This window comes from Myxocyprinus asiaticus, chromosome 24, assembly GCF_019703515.2.
Source record: "Myxocyprinus asiaticus isolate MX2 ecotype Aquarium Trade chromosome 24, UBuf_Myxa_2, whole genome shotgun sequence".
NCBI classification, from domain to species: Eukaryota; Metazoa; Chordata; class Actinopteri; order Cypriniformes; family Catostomidae; genus Myxocyprinus; species Myxocyprinus asiaticus.
Genome location: NC_059367.1, coordinates 10,629,370 through 10,648,847, shown reverse-complemented (window position 1 = coordinate 10,648,847; position 19,478 = coordinate 10,629,370). Strand labels below are relative to the sequence as shown.

Genomic DNA, 19,478 nt, shown 5'->3' with positions numbered 1-19,478 from the left:
CTTGTCATCATGACTCTTTGGTTTACTTCTTGAGGTGCGACTGTTTTGAATACTTTTCCTTTCTCTTTTCTAAAATAGCAACCTTCCTGTATCCAATAACTCATGACACTTGCAAAACAAAAGAAAGTGCAAAATGTGTTACCTGAGAGGATGAACTGCATTGGAATAAAACAAATTTAGATACAAAAAATGAATAAATAAGCAATAAACAAACAAACATGAAATAATAATAACAATACATTTTAAGTCTCGGACAGGGTTGGTTGTTTAGTTTAGACTGGACAGCACAGCCCCAAGTCAGCTTAGTGCAAGCTATATGACACTTCTAGCCACTCTGTACATAATATATCTTCTGTATGTTTTTTTTTTTTTTTCTACTAGTCTAAAAGTCTACTTCTATTTTTACTTCTGAAATTTTGCATCCACAGGAATGAATTTTGATTACTCTATTATACATTTATTTTTAGTTATATTAGTCTTTAATTTTCAAACAAGGACTTTTATTTTGACACCAAACAAATGTCTCCGGAAGTACCAGCTGGTTAAAGATTGCTCCTGTAAATATTCTACATAAATAGATTAGCTAATTCAAGTAATTAAAATATTGCCCTGAATTCAGTTTGTGGGGTTTGATTTCGAGATATTTATGTACAATATGATCACTCCGACTGCATTTCTGTGTTTCATGTAACCAGTTCCAGGTACATAACATTTGTTTTTGGGCATATTTGTCATCTGAATGATTGTTGGTGCTTCTGATGCGCCAAAAAATAATTTAACATGGTAACCATAGTTTCTGCCAAAATACCGTACAGTAGTTACTTCGGTTATTGTTATTTCTGCAAAAAATATTAAATCAGTACGTGTTTAAAAATCTTCACCAAACAGTGTGTGACAGTACGGAGCCCCTTAGGCTGGAACTTGTTTTCTGAATTGATATTCGTAGTGAAAGCATAGTAATAATAGGGCCTACAGGAAAACTATGTTAATAAAAATAATTTTGTGCTTATTATGGGTTTAAAAATCATTGTAACCACACGATTTACCATGGTTAATCTATACTATAGTAAAACCATAGTTACTATATGGATACAGTGTACTGTATTAAAACCATAGTTTCCACCAAAACTATGGTTACTACAGTGTACAATATTACTATAGTAAAACCGTAGTTAATCTATGGTATTTGGGTAGTAAAACCATAATAACCACAACATTATGATTTTTATTACCATAGTTTTTGTTTTGCTGTATTATCACTATGCTTTCACTGCGAATATCACGGTTAAATTATGGTTACTGTAGTAAATTCATGGTACATTTAATGTGAGTGAACGCAAAACAGTTTCAGAAAAAAAATCCGCCTGTCCTCTACGGAGCTCCGTAGTACAGGAGCTTTCAGAGTAATTATTATTTTATTTTTTTAATAACAGTAGTGACTACAATACTGACATTAACTGATGAAACTGTGGAATTTTGGTGGAGACTGGGATGGTTTTGAAAATCTGTTTCATTATTTTGTTGTACACTTAAAGACTCAAACATAAAAAGTTTTACTCTGTCTGTACAAGCAGGCAAATTTTTATAATCCCACAGGTATAAATTCTTGGGTCACCAGGATAGTATGGTTGACTCAGCGTCTTGCATGGAGAACATCGAAGTTTACATCCCGAAGGGAGCTTGTGTCAAAACCATCCCAGTGCAATCCCTGTCCACCTCTACGGCCAGGAAAATCGGTGTGTCTCAGCTTCAGAATGGATCTGAAACATCAGAGAAACAGATGTCACAAACAGTAATGTGGATCTCCCCAGTTGAGCTGCGGGAAAAAGAAGTGACTGTGGGCAAGGACAGCAGAGAAAAGGTTCCAAAAGATCAGAGGCCACTAGTGACCAAAATAACTCCAGGCCAGTTTTGCATTCCTGTTGTAAGTTCCAGCATCACTGCCTTTAAGGTCTTAAGAAAGATTTTAACAGCACACAAGGCTCCAATACGGCTTTCAGAGACCGAAAATGAAGCTGTCTCTGTGCCGTGTAGCAGCAGGTCTTCTAATTTACGTCAGAACGCCTTCATCGTATTTAACAGCCAGATCTTCCTCTCAGTAAGGAAGCGTAAGTCACGGGGCAGGCAAGTGAGTGCTCAAAACTCTGTCTTGGCATCTTCAAGTGCGTTACCTGTTTCTCCCAGCCCACAGCACCAGCAGGATGCTACATCTAAATGTCAGGAAGAAACATTCAAAGACACTCCTCCCTCAACACATGAGAGTAAGGTAGGAAATGTTTCCTTTCTGTTGTGGTTGTCAGTCTCTCTTGAAAAATGTTTAAATGCCAGATTGTACATAGTAAATCATTATGTACAGTGCATTCAGAAAGTATTCAGACCCCTTAATTTTTTTTTCACATTTTGTTATGTAGCAGCCTTATGCTAAAATGCTTTAAATTATTTGTTTTTTTCCCCACATCAATCTACACTCTATACCCCATAATGACAAAGCAAAAACCAGATTTTTGATAACTTCGCAAATTTATTAAAAAGAAAAACACCTGAAATATCACATTGACATAAGTATTCAGACCCTTTGCTATGACACTTGAAATTTAGCTCAGGTGCATCCCATTTCTCTGGATCATCTTTAAGATGTTTCTACACTTTGATTGGAGTCCACCTGTGGCAAATTCAATTGACTTGACATGATTTGGAAAGGCACACACATGTCTATATAAGGTATCACAGCTGTAAATGCATATCAGAGCAAAAACCAAGTCATGAGGTCAAAGGAATTGCTCGGAGGCAGGATTGTGTTGATGCACAGATCGGGAGAAGGCTACAAAAAAAATTTAGGCTGCATTGAAGGTTCCCAGGAGCACAGTGGCCTCCATAATTCTTAAATGGAAGAAGATTGGAACAACCAGGACTCTTTGTAGAGCTGGCGCCCGGCCAAACTGAGCAATCAGGGGAGAAGGGCCTTGGTACGAGAGGTGACCAAGAACCCGATGGTCCCTCTGGTTGAGCTCCGGAGATCATGTGTGGAGATGGGAGAAACTTGCAGAAGGACATCCATCACGGCAACACTCCACTGATCTGTGCTTTATGGCCGAGTGGCCAGACGGAAGCCTCTCCTCAGTGCAAGACACATAAAAAAGCACCTAAAGGAACTGTTTGGCCTCAATTCCAAGTGTCATGTCTGGAGGAACCTAGTCACCACTCATCACCTTTGCAATACCTTCCCAACGGTAAAGCATGGTGGTGGTAGCATCATGCTGTGAGGGTATTTTTCAGGGGCAGGGACAGGGGGACTGGTCAGGGTTGAAGGAAAACTGAATGCAGAAAAATACAGAGATATCCTTAATAAAATCCTGGTCCAGAGGGCTCAGGACCTCAGACTGGGCTGAAGGTTCACCTTCCAACAGGACAATGACCCTAAGCACACAGCCAAGACAACGCAAGTGGCTTAGGGTCAACTATGTGAATGTCCTTGAGTGGCCCAGTCAGAGCCCAGACTTGAACCCAATCGAACATCTCTGGAGAGACCTGAAAATGACCATCCAATCTGACAGAGCTTGAGAGGATCTGCAGAGAAGAATGGCAGAAAATCCCCAAACTCAGGTGTGCAAAAGTTGTCGCATCATACCCAAAAAGACTTGAGGCTGTAATTGCTACCAAAGGTGCTTCTACTAAGTACTGAGTTAAGGGTCTGAATACTTATGTCAATGTGATATTTAAGTTTTTTCTTTATAATACATTTGAAAAGTTGTCAAAAATCTGTTATTTGCTTTGGCATTTTGGGGTATGGAGTGTAGATCGATGTGAAAAAAGTTAAATAATTTAAAGCATTTTAGCATAAGGCTGTAACATAACAAAATGTGAAAAAAATGAAGGGGTCTGAATACTTTCCGAATGCACTGTAACTAGTAATAGACTGTTATATATCAGCCAGGGTGATTAATTGGATGATATTGAATATCAGGTTTGTCCAATAACGGAAATGTTCCGGGTTCAATCCAAGTTAGGCTCAATTATCAGCATTTGTAGCATATGTTAATTATCAGAAAAAAATTAATTCGACTCGTTCCTCATTTGATTTAAAAAAAAGCAAAAAGTGCAGTTACAGGCATATATAATGGAAGTGAATGGGGCCAGTCCATAAACAAAAGACACACACGGTTTCAAAAGTATATAGCCACAAGTCGTAACCATTATTTGTGTTGAAATTATTTTAGTGTGATACAATTGTTTACTAACCTTATCTATGTTAAGTTACAGTGTATCCAATATTGCAACACATTTTCATAGCAACGTAACGCCGGTAAACCTTGTAATCTGGCAAACGTCGTAACACCGGTTAATCCCTGATTTATTTCACACTAAAATCATGTTAACACATTCACAGACGAGCCAAAACATTATGACCACTTACAGGTGAAGCGAATAGCATTCGTCATTTCTTAACAAGGCCAAATGTCAAGGTCTGGGTTGATTAGATGGTAAGCGAACAATCAGTTCTCGTAGTCAACGTGTTGAATGCAGGAGAAATGGGCAGGAGGAAAAACCTGAGCGACTTTGACAAGGGCCAAATTGTTTTGGCCAGACGACTGGGTCAGAGCATCTCTGAAGCGGCAATGCCTTTGGGGTGCTCCCGTTCAGCAGTGGTGAGTATCGGACTGTGGTCCGATGAGGGACAAACCACAAACCGCCGTCAGGGTGTTGGGCGCCCAAGGCATCGATGCACGAGGGCAACGAAGGCTATGCCGTCTGGTCCGAACCGACAGAAGGTCTTATGTGTCATAAGGCTCATCTGTGTATAATGTTTTGTGGCCATACTTTTGATACAGTGTGTATTTTATTTTTTATAAACTGGCCCCATTCACTTCCATTTTAAGTGCCTTACTGTAACTATGATTGTTTTTTTTTTTTCTTTTTTTAAAATTAAATTAAGGACGAGTCAAAATTATTTTTGTGGTATATTATGCTACAGATGCTTTAGACTGAACTTGTATCGAGCCTGGATCATTCTATTAACGGTCTAAAAAAATTCTAAAAGATCTGATTTTCAAATATTTTTAGTGAATTTTGAGTACTGGTAAAGGTTGTTTTTAAAAATTGTTAACTTCATTGATAACTTTAGCAATTTTGTTTACACCTCATTTGCTATTATTTAATTGTCATTCATATCATTATATATACCAGCATTATATCAGCCATCTACCACTTAAATCTCTAGATATTGCTATTGAAAACCCATGTCAATCAACCACTATAGTATGAGATTAATTACATTGTCATGGTGATTGTCATATCAGGTATTATTTTTTCAAATATAAATTTTTTTAATACAGGCTTTTATTCGATTTCTTACTGTTGCATGTCTCTTTCCAATCCACAGACTGAGAATGTTCAGACTCCAGTCACAGAGGTTGGCAACAACATGCAAATATCAGCATTTCTGCACAATGTCTCTAAAGACATGCCTGAAGACATGCCTGAGCAATGCTGTACGGATGAAGAGTGTCAAAAGGTTTAGTTTCTATCTTTTTACAATTCTTTTTAAATACTTATAATGTTAAGTGTTCCTGGAGCAGCATTACTTGTAGAGTATGGCTCTAGCAATGCCAAGGTCATGGGATCAATTCCCAGGGAACGCTGTTTCTGATAACATGTATACCTTTAAAAGCATTTCCTTGCTGCATAAAAGTGCTTTGTCATACTCTGCAGAGGATCAGGTTTAAAAATACTATATTTTGAAATGATTAAATATGGGGGAAAAACATGGTGATGGTGATAATATTTGAATTCCCATTACAGGAATATAAGTTAAGCTCAATCCTATTGTTGATTACCACAAAAATTAGTTCTGACTTGTTCCTTCTTTTCTTTAACAAAATAAAAAATTGCGGTTACAGTGAGAGGCACTTACAATGGAAGCGAACGGGGCCAATCTGTCAATATTAAAATACTGTTTCAAAAGTATAGCCACAAGATGTAAACAATATGCATGTTCACATGATTTTAGTGTGATAAAAATCACTTTCTAACCTATTCTGTTAAAGTCCAATTTCACAAATTCGCTGTAAACCCTAAAACGACTGTAATAATTATGATAGAACAACTTTACAGCTCAAATAATACACAAGTTTTAACAGAAGAATTAATGTAAGTGCTTTTATAAAATTATAAGCTTCACATTTCTGCCTTTAAACTCTCCAAAAATTGGCCCCATTCACTTCCAGTGCCTCACTGTAACTGTGATTTTTTTATTTTATTTTATTTTATTTATTTTTTTAAAGGAGGGTCAGGTCAATATACATTTTTGTGGTAATAAACTTTTTCCACAAACGCTGTTGATTGCATACCATATCAGTGTGTAATTTCTGCGCCACTAGCTCCACCGAATGGAATTACAAAAATAAACATGGTTTTCAACCAGCTTTCCAAATACGCCTCCAGTCTGCTGTTGATCGAACAAACAGATAGTCCCGCCCTTAACCTGCTGCATTGGTTGAGCCAGTGTTGTTGTGTCGGGCTGGACGGATCACTTAAAATAAACAGGAATTTTTATAGCACCACCAAGACGCAGTTTTAACAGTTTTGGAGAACATTTACCTACAAATGGCTTACTTAATAGTTGTCTCGGCATAATAACATGGGATAGGAGAAAGTATTTTAACACAGAAAAATTTCACACTTAAGCTTTAATGTTAGTTTTGATGTTTTGACATTACAAGATTAAATGACTTCACCCACTACAACAACACAAGATAACCATACATTTTGCATGTGTACTATAGGTGGATGGGACAACCCCAGATTCCTGTTTGCAGACTAGCCCACCCCAACCTCCAGAGAATCAAAAGTACAAACAGAATGCCTCTTTGGAAGTATCTTCTTCCCAGTCTGATATCATCCAAGAGTCCTTAAGCCCCAACACATTAAGAGAGTCAGAACAGCCCATGGAAGCAGATGGAGAAGGAGAAACACTTGATGAGAATGAGTGTTTAGAGACTGCAGTGCTGCCAAAGGTTGAGAGCAGTCTTATGTTTGATTTTGACCAGTTGGCCAAGGAGGAGAGAATCAACCACTTACGAGCTCAATTGAGACAGAAGGAGGCTGCGCTGAACATCTTTAACTCAAAGCCGGCAGATCAGATGTAGATGATCTTACTAAATATGACAATTATGTGAAATGTCCTCATTCATAATTTCATTTGAGCAGCAGCAGGAATTTTCTTTTGTTTCTAAATTGAATGACAACTCACCCTCATGTTGTTCCAAACCTGTATGACTTTTTTTTTTTTTTAAGGAGGTGTTAGGCAGAATGTTGGCCTCAGTCACCATTTACTTTCATTGTATGAAACAAAAAGCAATGAAAGTGAATGGTGACTGAGGCTGTCAGTCGCTAACATTCTACTTAACATCTCCTTTTGTATTATACAGAAGAAAGAAGTCCAACAGGTTCACAACAACGTCCGTTTGAGTGAATTTCTGAATGGGTGAAGTTAATTAGCTGAGGTATTTGTTACGATTTATATTCACATTTAATTTGAATAATTATGGCAGAGGAATAAGGTTGCACTCATTATGTTAAGGAGGTATATACAGCCTTCCATAGGCTGGAATGCAAAAAACATTTGCACACATTTCCCAGACTCATTTACGTACATAATATATGTTTGAATTCAACTGATTATTTGCTAATATAACCACGCTTGCTGTTTGGTTTAACTTTAGTTTGATTATTCATCTGTATGCATCTCAGATGAAATAAAGATAGTTAATTTGTACTCGTTTCAAATTAGAAGTTTTCAATCAAGCTTTTTATACAGTTCACTTTTAGATATATATTGCGCTTTAGTCACTTCTTTGTACGCCGTCTGCGTTCTCAAACTAGATTCTGCCTGTTAACTTAATATTTTGTGATTATCACCAAGTGTGTACTTTTTAGTAATCTAGTACTTTCATAGGAGAAATAATCTCATTGGCTGTGAACGTGCCCCCCATCTTTGTTTGTTTTTTCTTTTCTTCCCTTAACTCTATCATTTCAGTTGAAGCCTACACGCTCTAAAATAACTGTGACCTGCTTCTCGTTGAGATACACTTGTGATTACTTATTGCTCCATTGTCGTCACTCTTAAACATGGTTTCAGTGTCATGCTGCTGTGAGTTTTGAATCCCTGGTTATATGAGATAATAATAAAAAATGAATCGCAATCATCTGAAGTAACAAATACTGTACATATATTATTGGGTATCTTTCAGAGAACCTCAAGCATAATTCCATTTACATTACTGAGTTATAAAAGTGACATACAGCTGGATAACTTAGACACATCGAAATGCCTCACCTCAATATGTCAGTTTTTAAGTTGTTTTTTAATTACAAATGTGTTTGCTAGTTTTTTATGTGCACTGAGCAAAAGACAAGCTTGCGATTAGGTGTTGTCTTTGGTTAAAGGAAGGGTAGGATGTAGTCGGGTGTGTGCGGCACTGGTCCGTCCCCCCGGTCCTTCTATAAGAGCAAACTGGTGTAAGAACTTCAGCAGCTCTTTAGACAGACCAAACCTGTGGGGGGCGGGGGGGCAGAAAAAACAAGCATGCCATCAGACGGAATGCCTCTCTCTCATGCCAGATGCCTGTGGACAGAAAGAGGATTCATGCTGAAGGTAAGACTTTGTTGTGGAAAGTGATGTGTGCACTATGATCAGGCTTTTAAATTGTAATGGTTTCATGTTGCACAAGCCAAGGATCTTTTATGCTTGTTGCATGATATCTAGGTGTCTAATTTGAGGGCAAAGACCAATTCCTGCTGATTCTTATATGTGCATCCTTGTTTAAGCAAGTTTTAAGGGGTTTCAGGGGCAAAGAACTTCCCTGACATTAAGTCTCCATACAAAGTTGTTAAAAACAACTTTGCATTTTTTGCTAAATGACTGGTTTCTCAGATGAGTCAAATAGCATTTTTGTGACTAACAATTACTGCCTCCATTGGAGGTTTGCATGTTAGGGAGCTATTATAACTATTATGTGGGATGTTGTCTGTAGAAGAAATATAGTTAGAACGTCTAAACACCATGCATTTTGCAGTTGGATACATTTCTTAAACTAACTTCTGCTGAGTCAGCTTTTTATGCAAGGCCACATGGCAAATCTACAATTTCAATGGCTGCAATGTCTTGAATTTTAACTAACGTCATTGTAGAACAAATCCAGTGCCATCTGGACTTTTTTGCATATTCGAATCAGTATGTTTTTGGAAAACAAGATAAAAACAAAATATATGCAAGGGTCATTCGTGAAAATTTCTATTAGTTGCTTTAACAAAGGAGTGTTATGGGGCCCTGATAAGATGCAGGTGGCTTAGAGTTTGTTTTTTGTAAAACAGGTGCCCAGCTGGCGAAATGTGTGTGTTCTTTACTCCTTTTTCTGTGTCCTGGTTCTGCCGGATGTCGGAGAGGGGGCAAAAGCTCGCTGTGGAAGAGAACTAATCGCAGACCTGGAGTTTGTGTGTGGGGACCGTGGATTTTACAGAGGTGAGAATAACCTAAAAACTTTGCACATGTCCTAGATTTGGATATACTGCAGAATCAAATCTGGATACAAAGATGTGAGTGCTGATTGTGTGTTTTTACTTATGTACTGAGACTGGGGTCACGCTGATAGAGTGCGACTCGGAAGTGACTTGTATCTAAAGCATGTCTCTTAATCTGTAATCTTACAGTTTACCCTCAGCATTCAATCATATTCATAACATTTTAATATCAGTGTATTAAAAGTGACCTTGCCCTGTTAAGATACAGACAGGGTGTCATCAAGTCAAGCCGTTATCATCACTTTTAGTGTTCATGCCGATCAATTGAATCAGCCAATAGGGAACAGAAACTATTTGCTTTTGTGGGCGGTCTGAAGTTAAAAATAAAAAAATAAACACTGAATATATAACAAAATAAGTTACCATACCAACATGTACTCTTCTGGTATAACTGATTTGCAGTTGTTGACGTCAACATTGCTGCTAACTGGGACCCTTTCACCCTGTTCCAGATTCAAGGCCGCCCTCACACATTTCTTTCTAGTTTTCTCACTTGTTCGCACAAAAGGAACATTATGACACGGTCTCAGTGACAATGCCTTATTATTATTATTATTATTATTATTATTATTATTATAACAATTTCAGAAAAATATCTAATAAATGTTGTTTGTCAGTTTTAGCCAACTACATACATTTCACACCCAATAGTGGCCTAACTGAAGAGTTATATGGTTTGATTACTCATTTTATACAATACAAAGTATAATGTTTTTGAAAGCCCCCTTTTCCATAGTTCATTTCAAAGTTTGCTTCAAACTCACTCAATTATTATGTTAATGGGAGTTGTGAGGAACTACATCATGAAGAACATTATAAATCTTTAGGATTTTTCTTTGTGTCTTTTGGTGGTTAGGTAAACCTGGAGGAGCCCGTAGCAGTGGTCCTCGCTCACGTGGGAAAGGCATTGTAGAGCAGTGCTGCATTCGAGGATGTGACCTCCAGCATTTGGAGTCATACTGTGCAAAACCCAAGAGACGGCGCCGTCAAGCCCCTTCATCTCTGCAACAGACTCTGGTGAGACTTCGTTTAGATCCCATTCAACTGATTTTGCTTTTGTAAAGCTTTACATTTTTAGTGCAGAGCTTCATAGTAAAGTTCATAGCTCTGTTAAGATTAGGCCACAGTGGTTCTCAACTGGGTCCAAAACTGGGTCGCAGCACGTCTGTTCTGATAGAGTTGTGAATAGGAGAGAAAACCAATGCTAACTGCAAATAACAGAAGGCAAAAGGCATATTAGCCATATAATCATGCATAGTTAGGATTGCCAAATCATTAGGGCTGTCTACTTTTAAAAGGGAGAAGAAAACGCTTTCCATATCTTCTGTTGTTGACGTCAAAGGTTATGTGATCAATCTCTCTACACTACACTATTTTGGCTTACTCTATGCTGTATTGCCTCAAATTAATCTTGCACTTGGTAGAAGCTAGCGTAATATGGCAGATGCCAACTTGGACAGCTTGTGTTACATGCCCTCCACCTTAAAAACCATGAACAAATCTATGCAAGATAAAAGATAATACAACCCAGACAACATTAAAGGGATAGTTTGCTCAAAAATGAAACTTCTCTCATCATATATTCACCATCATGCCATTACAGATATGTATGACTTTCTTTTTTCTGCTGAACACAAGCGAAGATTTTTAGAAGAATATCTCAGCTCTGTAGCTCTATACAGTGAATGGTGGCCATAATTTTGAAGGTCCAGAAAGCACATAATGGCAACATATAATTAATCCATAAGACTCCAGTGGTTAAATCCATGTCTTCAGAAGCGATATGATAGGTGTGTGTAAGAAACAGGTCAATGTTTAAGTCCTTTTTTACTATAAATTCCCTCCCTGCCCAGTAGGTGGCGATATGCACAAAGAATGCGAATCTCTAAAAACAAAAGAAGAAGAATGTGAAAGTGGATATTTATAGTAAAAAAGAACTTAAATATTCATCTGTTTCTCATATTGCTTCTGAAGACATGGATTTAACCACTGGAGTCATATGGGTTACATTTATTCTGTATTTATGTGCTTTTTGGACCAACAAAGCTGAAATATTCTTTAAAAATCTACATTTGTGTTCAGCAGAAGAAAGTATACATGTACATCTGGAATGGCATGGCAGGGTGTTTGTGTAAACTGTCCCTTTAAATCAGTAATGTAACTTTTCCATAACGGGGCAACAGTTACTGTCATTCTTTTATTCAAATACTTCAGTTTAATCAATTAATTTACATAAGTTCTCAATCTGAATACTATGGTCCTAATAAAGTGCCCGACGTGGTCTTCTGCTGTTGTGCATTCTGAGATTCTATTCTGCTCACTAAAATTGTATAGAGTGGTTATCTGAGTTACCGTAGCCTTTCTGTCAGTTCGAACCAGTCTGGCCATTATCCATAGACCGCTCTCATCAACAAGGTGTTTCTGTCTGCAGAACTGCCGCTCACTGGATGTATTTTGTTTCAGAAATACTCAAACCAGCCAACAATCATGCCACGGTCGAAATCACTGATATCACATTTATTGCCCATTCTGATGGTTGGTATGAACATTAACTGAATCTCCTGACCCGTATCTGAATGATTTTATGCATTGCACTGCTGCCACACGATTGGCTGATTAGATAATTGCATGAATAAGTAGGTGTACAGGTCTTCCTAACAAAGTGTTTAGTAAGTGTATTACTGTACCTCCTACCCATAAAATTAAATCAATATCAAATCATATTTAATGTGATTGTGTGTATAACTAGGCTTAGAATATATCAGATAAATAAAAAACTGAAAAATTATTTAAGGGGCATTTTTTGCCTGCACAGTTTGAATTTCAAGGGCATTTTTGTTACAAGCCCCCCTTAATTTGTTACCTTGCATTAAATACAGGTTATGGTTTTGTTAATGTGTTGGGTCACCACTTGATGTTACATTTATGTATTTGGCAGATGCTTTTATCCAAAGCGACTTACAGTGCTCTTATTACAGGGACAATCCCACTGGAGCAATCCCCCTGGAGTTAAGTGCCTTGCTCAAGGACACAATGGTGGTGGCTGTGGGGATTGAACCAACAACATTTTGCTTACCAGTACAGTGCTTTAGTCCACTACGCCACCACCACTCCACATGTGCAGTGTAAAATCTGGGCTGAAGCAAAACCATTTGAGAACCATTTAGGCCATAATACATCCAAAGAGCTATGCAACTAAAAATTAACTTTAAACCTGGCAACTTCAAAAGCCAACAACATGATGTCAAACTCATGCACTTTTACTCTATTGTTGCAGGAAGAGCAGTTCTGGCTGGTGTTTCAAAGGCGATACCAGAAGTTTGCTGAGATGAACAGAGATGAAGAAGCCACATCTCAAAAACTCATAGAGCGGACGCTCTACCATTGGAACTCTGATGATTCAGTATTATCAAATTCAAACACCAATACACCCAACCGGCCACCTTCTACAAACCAGCATGATTCACCTTTGCGAGTGAAACCTGTGCCAGTATTTATCCACCAGAATCGATAGTCTTTGTGGATCTGCATGGACCTTTTCTGTGCTTGTAGAAGTATAAACTGAAAAGAGACACTTGAGGACAAGATACCAAAGTCACTCAGAAATGTGTCTGTCAGAATAATTGTTGCTGCTGAAATAGAAGAAAACAGATAAGAGAATGTGAATGAAACTTCAGAGTGGACTGTTTATGTGTGTCAGTTTTTCCAAAAATATGTTGCATGTTGAATAAAATGTTAATTGTATTTTTCAATGTCCCCTTTTTTTAGTTTCTCCTGTAGCACTGATTCCTGTTCTCAGATGTACTTGAGAGTGAACTTGCTCAAAGCAAATTTCGTTTCCAAGTTGAAAACTATGTTATTCTTGTGAACTTGCAAGACCCAAAATATGAAAACGTATGCATAGGCCATTTTGAATGTTCAAATATGCCAAATGTGTTTTGTGAAATATTACTGATTTTTGAGGAGGATGTTTAATTTATGTTCTGAGTTTTATATTAGGGTTTGACGTTTTTTGATGCTTGTGAAATGTCTATAAGCAGATTTTGGACAGAAAAACATTAAAGAAACATGGTGAGGACACCATGTTACACAGAAGAAAGATCTTGAATTGTATTGCTTTAAGGATAACTGGTGTGTATTTGATAAAGGATTGCATTTATCTAATATACCAGATCAGTAATATACCAAACAGTACTCTGTTTAAAAGATGCATTTAGTGATTTTAGAACTATAATGTGATCTGAATGCTGCATATGGTTTTGAATTCTTAGATCTTCCCAATGACCTTTAAAGATAGAACATTAGTCTGTTTACAGTGAATAAATAATATCACCACAGCCTTGGTGTGTTATCATTACATAAACATTGAATAATGTTCTTTTTTGGTATGCAGTGCATAGGTGAAGTTTGGTGTTATGGATTTTCTTCACAAAGTTATTTTCTTTACTGAGAATGCAATCACCAAATCTGAAGAATTTTTTTGCATTGGAGAGGGGGTAGCTCACTTTAATGATGAAAGAGTTAATCACTCAAGAACAAGGAAAAGGGGAAAAAGCCAGTATATAAATGTTTAAATACCAACAAAATAAAAATAAATAAATAATAGTTCCCTATCTGTCACTCACTCGACGTCGTGTCGATGTAGTGACACTAGGGGTCACTCTTGGGAGCCCCAAACACCTCTGCTTTTTGAAAAAAGGCCAATGGGAATTGGCGAGTGGAATTTGCATGCCACTCCCCCGGACATACGGGTATAAAAGGAGCTGGTATGCAACCACTCATTCAGATTTTCTCTTCGGAGCCAATCGGTTCTATTCAGTGAGCTGAATTCATCCGCCGAGTTCATTCACCTCATCTGCTGGATTTACGGCGCATTTCAGCGGCTTCTCCCCCTCTGCACTCGTGGAGTGCAGAGAACGCCAATGGGTGCTTCGGCAGAACAACAAAAAAAAGAGTATATTCTAAAAGTGCGGCACACACAGAACGTCTTTTTAAAGATGCCTTTCCGCTTGTGTGTTATTCCTGGTTGCGGTCATTATCTCTCCGCTTTTGACAGCCACGATCGGTGTCTTACGTGTCTGGGTGCTGCCCACGTGGAGACTTCATTTGTGGATGGGTCTTGTCCTCATTGCGAGAACATGACCATGGCAATGTTGCGGTCGCGGCTTGCCTTCGTAAGAAAGCAAGCCACCCCAGTGGCTCCCCACCTCGGTCCTTCAACCTACGGGTATGAGGCTGCGTCGGTTAGCACTGGGGGAGATTTGGGGACTCCAATGGGACCACCTCCGCCGGGTAACCCCCCACGGACCTCCCATTCCTCAGCACGCTCGCTTGCCCTGGTCGGGCTCTCGGATGAGACCGCCGGCTCGTCTCAGGGCGAGTTTGACATCTTATTCGTTGCCCGGGAAGACGATGAGCTATCGAGCGCAGCATCGGAGAGTGGGTTCGTCCACTCTGATGTGGAGGCTTCGGCTGGGCTTCCCCCTTCGGGTGTGGTCGCCCAGTCTCAGGCCGACGCGGAGATGACGGACATGCTTTCCCAGGCAGCCGCGAGCGTTGGGCTAGAGTGGAACCCTGCACTCTCCCCTGAACCCTCGCAGCTCGATGATTGGTTCCTGGGCCCAGAGCGCCACTCACGTCCACACCCCGCCCCGGTTCCTTTCTTCCCGGCAGTGCATGAGGAGCTGACAAGATCGTGGGGGGGCACCTTTTACTACCCTGTCCCGATCTTTCAGCTCCCCCGCTCTCACTACCCTCGATGGTGGGGTGGCCAAGGGGTATTCATGTGTACACTTGTGCCCGCAGAGCGCCACCACCTGGCACGGGCGCCTGAAGCTTCCGTCCAGGGCCTGTAGGTTTACGTCATCTCTGACGGCTAAGGCCTATGGTGCCGCTGGATAAGCCACCTCCGCCCTGCACGCTATGGCTCTCCTGCAGGTACACCAAGCTAAGGCGCTAAAAGAGCTGCACGAGGGTAGTTCTGACCTAGGATTGGTGCAGGAACTGCACTCGGCGACCGACCTCGCTCTCCGGGCGACGAGGGTTACATCACGGTCTCTCGGGCAGGCAATGTCCACCCTGGTGGTCCAGGAATGCTACCTTTGGCTCAACCTGGTCGACATGAGAGAGGCTGACAAGGCACGGTTCTTTGACGCCCCCATCTCCCAGGTTGGCCTGTTCGGCGACACTGTCGAGGACTTTGCCCAGCAGTTCTCAGCGGTGAAGCAGCAGACGGAGGCCATTCAACACATCCTGCCCCGGTGCAGCTCAAGACCCCACACCCCGTCTGCTCATTGCCAAGGGCATCCTCCTGCAGCAACAGCACTGCTCCACCTCAGCCCACCCCCACAGCCCGGCCCCGGCATGGAGCCCACCGCAGGAAGCAGACGCCACCCGTCTCACGGCCGGCCACCAAAAACCCAAGGAAGGCTTTGAAGTGCCCCTGAGACGGGCGACCCAGGGACGAGGAGACCTGTTCTACGGAGCTGACCTCCTCGACCAATCTTATGGTGGGCGTCAGGAGCCAGGTAAATGCTTCGATGTCTCTGGACTCAGCACAGCCATGGGGTTCGAGCCCCTTCGACATGGCACCTCAGGCTCTTCCCCGCCGCAAGGCCCCACCCGCCAGTACATCGGACGTGATTATCCCCTTGGTCCCCCTCACCTGGAGTTTGGACGTGTGGCTCGCGCTTTCCAACCCATCACGATGGCTGACCTTGACCGCCCAACTCGGCTATGTGATTCAGTTCACCAGGCGCCCGCCCAGGTTCAGCGGCGTCCGTTTCACCTCGGTGAAGGGCGAGAACACCACTACCTTGCGTGCGATAGGGCCTGCCCCTCAAGCTGAGATGAAGAAGGGGTTTTACAGCCCCTACTTCATCATACCGAAGAAAGGCGGTGGGTTGTGGCCACTCTTGGACCTGTGAGTACTGAACCGGGCCTTGCACAGGCTCCCGTTCAAGATGCTGACACAAAAACGCATTTTAGGGAGTGTCCGGCATCAAGATTGGTTCGCGGCAGTAGACCTGAAGGACGTGTACTTCCACGTCTTCCTGTGGTTTGCTTTTGAGGGCCGGGCGTACCAGTTCGGCCTGTCTTTGTACCCTCGCGTCTTCACGAAGGTCGCAGAGGCAGCCCATGCCCCGCTAAGGTGCTGAACTGTCTGAAGGTGTTCAGACAGAAGACAGTGGTTCCACTGAAACTTTTTCAGAGGCTCCTGGGGCATATGGCATCCTCATCCTCGGTTGCCACACCGCTCGGGTTGATGCATATGAGGCCACTTCAGCACTGGCTTCAGACTCGAGTCCCGAGATGGGCATGGCACCGCGGGACACATCGTGTGGTCATCATGCCGATCTGTTGCCGCCTCTTCAGCCCTTGGACCGACCTTGCATTTCTACGGGCAGGGGTTTCCCTAGAGCAGGTCTCCAGGTGTATCGTGGTTACGACGGATGCCTCCAAGATGGGCTGGGGCGCCATATGGAATGGGCACACGGCCGCCGGCTCCTGGACTGGCCTGCGGCTGCGTTGGCACATCAACTGCCTCGAGTTGTTGGCAGTACTGCTCACCCTGTGGAGGTTCTGGCCGTTGATCCAGGGCAAGCACGTGTTGGTCCGAACAGACAACATGGCAACTGTAGCATACATCAACCATCAAGGTGGTCTACGCTCCCGTTGCATGTCACAACTCGCCCGCTGTCTCCTCCTCTGGAGTCAGCAGCGCCTCAAGTCGCTACAAGCCACTCACATCCCGGGTGACCTCAACACTGCAGCGGATGTGCTGTCACGACAGGTTACGCTCAGGGGAGAGTGGAGACTCCACCCCCAGGTGGTCCAGCTGATTTGGAGTCGATTCGGTCGAGCACAGGTAGACCTGTTTGCTTCCCAGGAATCCTCCCACTGCCCGCTTTGGTATGCCCTGACCGAAGCACCCCTTTGTATAGACACGCTGGCACACAGCTGGCCCCCTGGACTATGCAAATATGCATTTCCCCCAGTGAGCCTACTTGCACAGCACCTGTATGCCTTGAAGTGCTGTCTGTTCGCTAAGCGGTGTTCTTCCCGACACGAAGACCCCCAGAGATGCGCAGTCAGATCGGTGCTTTCCTTCCTGCAGGAGAGGCTGGAGGGGTGGCTGTCCCCCTCCACTTTGAAGGTGTATGTAGCCACCATTTCGGCACATCACAAGGCAGTGGATGGTAAGTATTTGGGGAAGCATGACTTGATCATCAGGTTCCTGAGAGGCACTAGGAGGTTGAATGCCCTCGTGGGACCTCTCTGTAGTCCTTCCGGGTATACGGGGTGCTCCCTTTGAGCCTCTGAAGTCAGTTGAGCTTAAGGCACTCTCTTTGAAGACTGCCTTCCTGACTGCGCTCACTTCCATCAAGAGGGTAGGGGACCTGCAGGTGTCCTCTGTCAGCAAATCGTGCCTGGAGTTCGGTCTGGGTTACTCTCACGTGATCCTGAGACCCCGACCGGGCTATGTGCCCAAGGTTTCCATGACCCCGTTTAGGGATCAGGTGGTGAACCTGCAAGTGCTGCCCCAGGAGGAGGCAGACCCAGCCTTGGCGTTGCTGTGTACGGTGCGTGCTTTACGCATCTATTTGGATCGCATGCAGAGCTTTAGAAGCTCCGAGCAGCTCTTTGTCTGCTTTGGTGGACAGCGGAAAGGAAGCACTGTCTCCAAACAGAGGATTGCCCACTGGGTCGTTGATGCCATCATGATGGCATATCACACCCAGGACGTGCCGCCCCCTGTGGGGCTACGGGCCCACTTTACTAGGAGTGTAGTGGGCTCCTGGGCCCTGACCAGTGGCGCCTCTTTGGCAGACATCTGTAGAGTAGTGGGCTGGGCAACACCCAACACCTTTGCAAGGTTCTATAATCTCCAGGTTGAGCCGGTTTCATCCCGTGTGTTGTCAGGTCCAAACAGGTAAGTTCCGGGACAGCTGGCTGGGTATACTGCTTGCGCATAGTGCCTTTCCCCTCCCATGAGGTGAAGACGTGCGCTTTTGACTCCCAGTCGTGTTCACAAGTTGTGATCCCTGGATGACTTTCCTCCTTAGCCCTGTGGCAGACAAGTTTGTGGAGAAACTCGCTGCCGGCCCAGTACATGTGCTAATGAGGCCCTGTACTGAGGTAGGTGCTCCACATGTGGTGGTTCCCCGTAGGTGACCCCATGTGATATCTTCCGCTGAATCGTTTCCCTGTCGGTAAACTGCATCTTCCTTGGGCAGAGGCCCCTCTGCCCCGGTCACCATGTTTGTAGAAACTCCTCCTCCCTCGGGTAGGACCTACCATGGGACTTCTCCACATGACATACTTCTGACAAGACCATGTGACGTATTTCCTCTCAAAATCCGATGTAGACATTTATGGCCCCCAGTCGGTTAACAAATTCCACTCTTTTTGGGGAGAAAAAAATAGGAAAAGAGGCCATGGCTGGGCTAGCCTGTCCCTATTTGTTGGGCAGTCGACTTGTTCCCGAAGGACCGTTCGACGCTCATAAGAGTGTTGGGGGAGGTTACGTGACGGCCTGGTGCGCTGGCTATGAGGCACACAGTGGTCTTCCCGTCTCGCACCGCCAGTCCACATAACACAGTTCAACTAGTTGTGTAGTTTTGTATAGGGACCACTAGTGTCACTACATCGACACAACGTTGAGTGAGTGACAGATTGGGAATGTCCTGGTTACTTTTGTAACCTCCATTCCCTGATGAAGGGAATGAGACGTTGTGTCCCTCTTGCCACAACACTGAACTACCCGCTGAAATGGCCGGAACCTTGTCTCGGCTCCTCAGCACAAAACCTGAATGAGTGGTTGCATACCAGCTCCTTTTATACCCGTATGTCTGGGGGAGTGGCATGTAAATTCCACTCGCCAATTCCCATTGGCCTTT

At 42.6% G+C, this 19,478-nt stretch overlaps 2 protein-coding genes across 4 annotated transcripts; both read left to right on the top strand.

Annotated features, from left to right (window-relative positions):
- The first annotated feature begins 500 nt into the window (after positions 1-500).
- Positions 501-7,150, top strand: si:dkeyp-110g5.4 (uncharacterized protein LOC561637 homolog). 3 transcript variants are annotated; one of them, XM_051652960.1, is made up of 4 exons: positions 501-701; positions 1,597-2,266; positions 5,381-5,512; positions 6,783-7,150. In XM_051652960.1, exons 2-4 carry the CDS (start codon positions 1,625-1,627, stop codon positions 7,143-7,145), a joined length of 1,137 nt encoding a protein of 378 aa, XP_051508920.1. In that variant the 5' UTR covers positions 501-701; positions 1,597-1,624; the 3' UTR covers positions 7,146-7,150. The 3 variants fall into 3 exon arrangements, with proteins under 3 accessions (XP_051508920.1, XP_051508919.1, XP_051508921.1); XM_051652959.1 differs by having other exon boundaries at positions 1,575-2,266; XM_051652961.1 differs by having other exon boundaries at positions 1,572-2,266.
- A 1,355-nt stretch (positions 7,151-8,505) lies between these two features.
- On the top strand, positions 8,506-13,909 carry LOC127414738 (insulin-like growth factor I). The gene is made up of 4 exons (XM_051652979.1): positions 8,506-8,653; positions 9,373-9,520; positions 10,436-10,596; positions 12,857-13,909. The coding sequence occupies exons 1-4, from the start codon at positions 8,585-8,587 to the stop codon at positions 13,091-13,093; spliced, it is 615 nt and encodes a 204-aa protein (XP_051508939.1). The 5' UTR covers positions 8,506-8,584; the 3' UTR covers positions 13,094-13,909.
- The last annotated feature ends 5,569 nt before the right edge of the window (positions 13,910-19,478 follow it).

What these genes read in the sequence shown, in the direction of transcription:
- si:dkeyp-110g5.4 (XM_051652960.1), top strand. Translation starts at nt 1,625, where the DNA reads ATGGTTGACTCAGCGTCTTGCATGGAGAACATCGAAGTTTACATCCCG. An exon ending in CCTCAACACATGAGAGTAAG is followed by an intron (nt 2,267 to 5,380) that starts GTAGGAAATGTT and finishes TCCAATCCACAG; the next exon opens with ACTGAGAATGTTCAGACTCC. An exon ending in CGGATGAAGAGTGTCAAAAG is followed by an intron (nt 5,513 to 6,782) that starts GTTTAGTTTCTA and finishes TGTGTACTATAG; the next exon opens with GTGGATGGGACAACCCCAGA.
- LOC127414738 (XM_051652979.1), top strand. Translation starts at nt 8,585, where the DNA reads ATGCCATCAGACGGAATGCCTCTCTCTCATGCCAGATGCCTGTGGACA. An exon ending in AAAGAGGATTCATGCTGAAG is followed by an intron (nt 8,654 to 9,372) that starts GTAAGACTTTGT and finishes TTTGTAAAACAG; the next exon opens with GTGCCCAGCTGGCGAAATGT. An exon ending in CATCTCTGCAACAGACTCTG is followed by an intron (nt 10,597 to 12,856) that starts GTGAGACTTCGT and finishes CTATTGTTGCAG; the next exon opens with GAAGAGCAGTTCTGGCTGGT.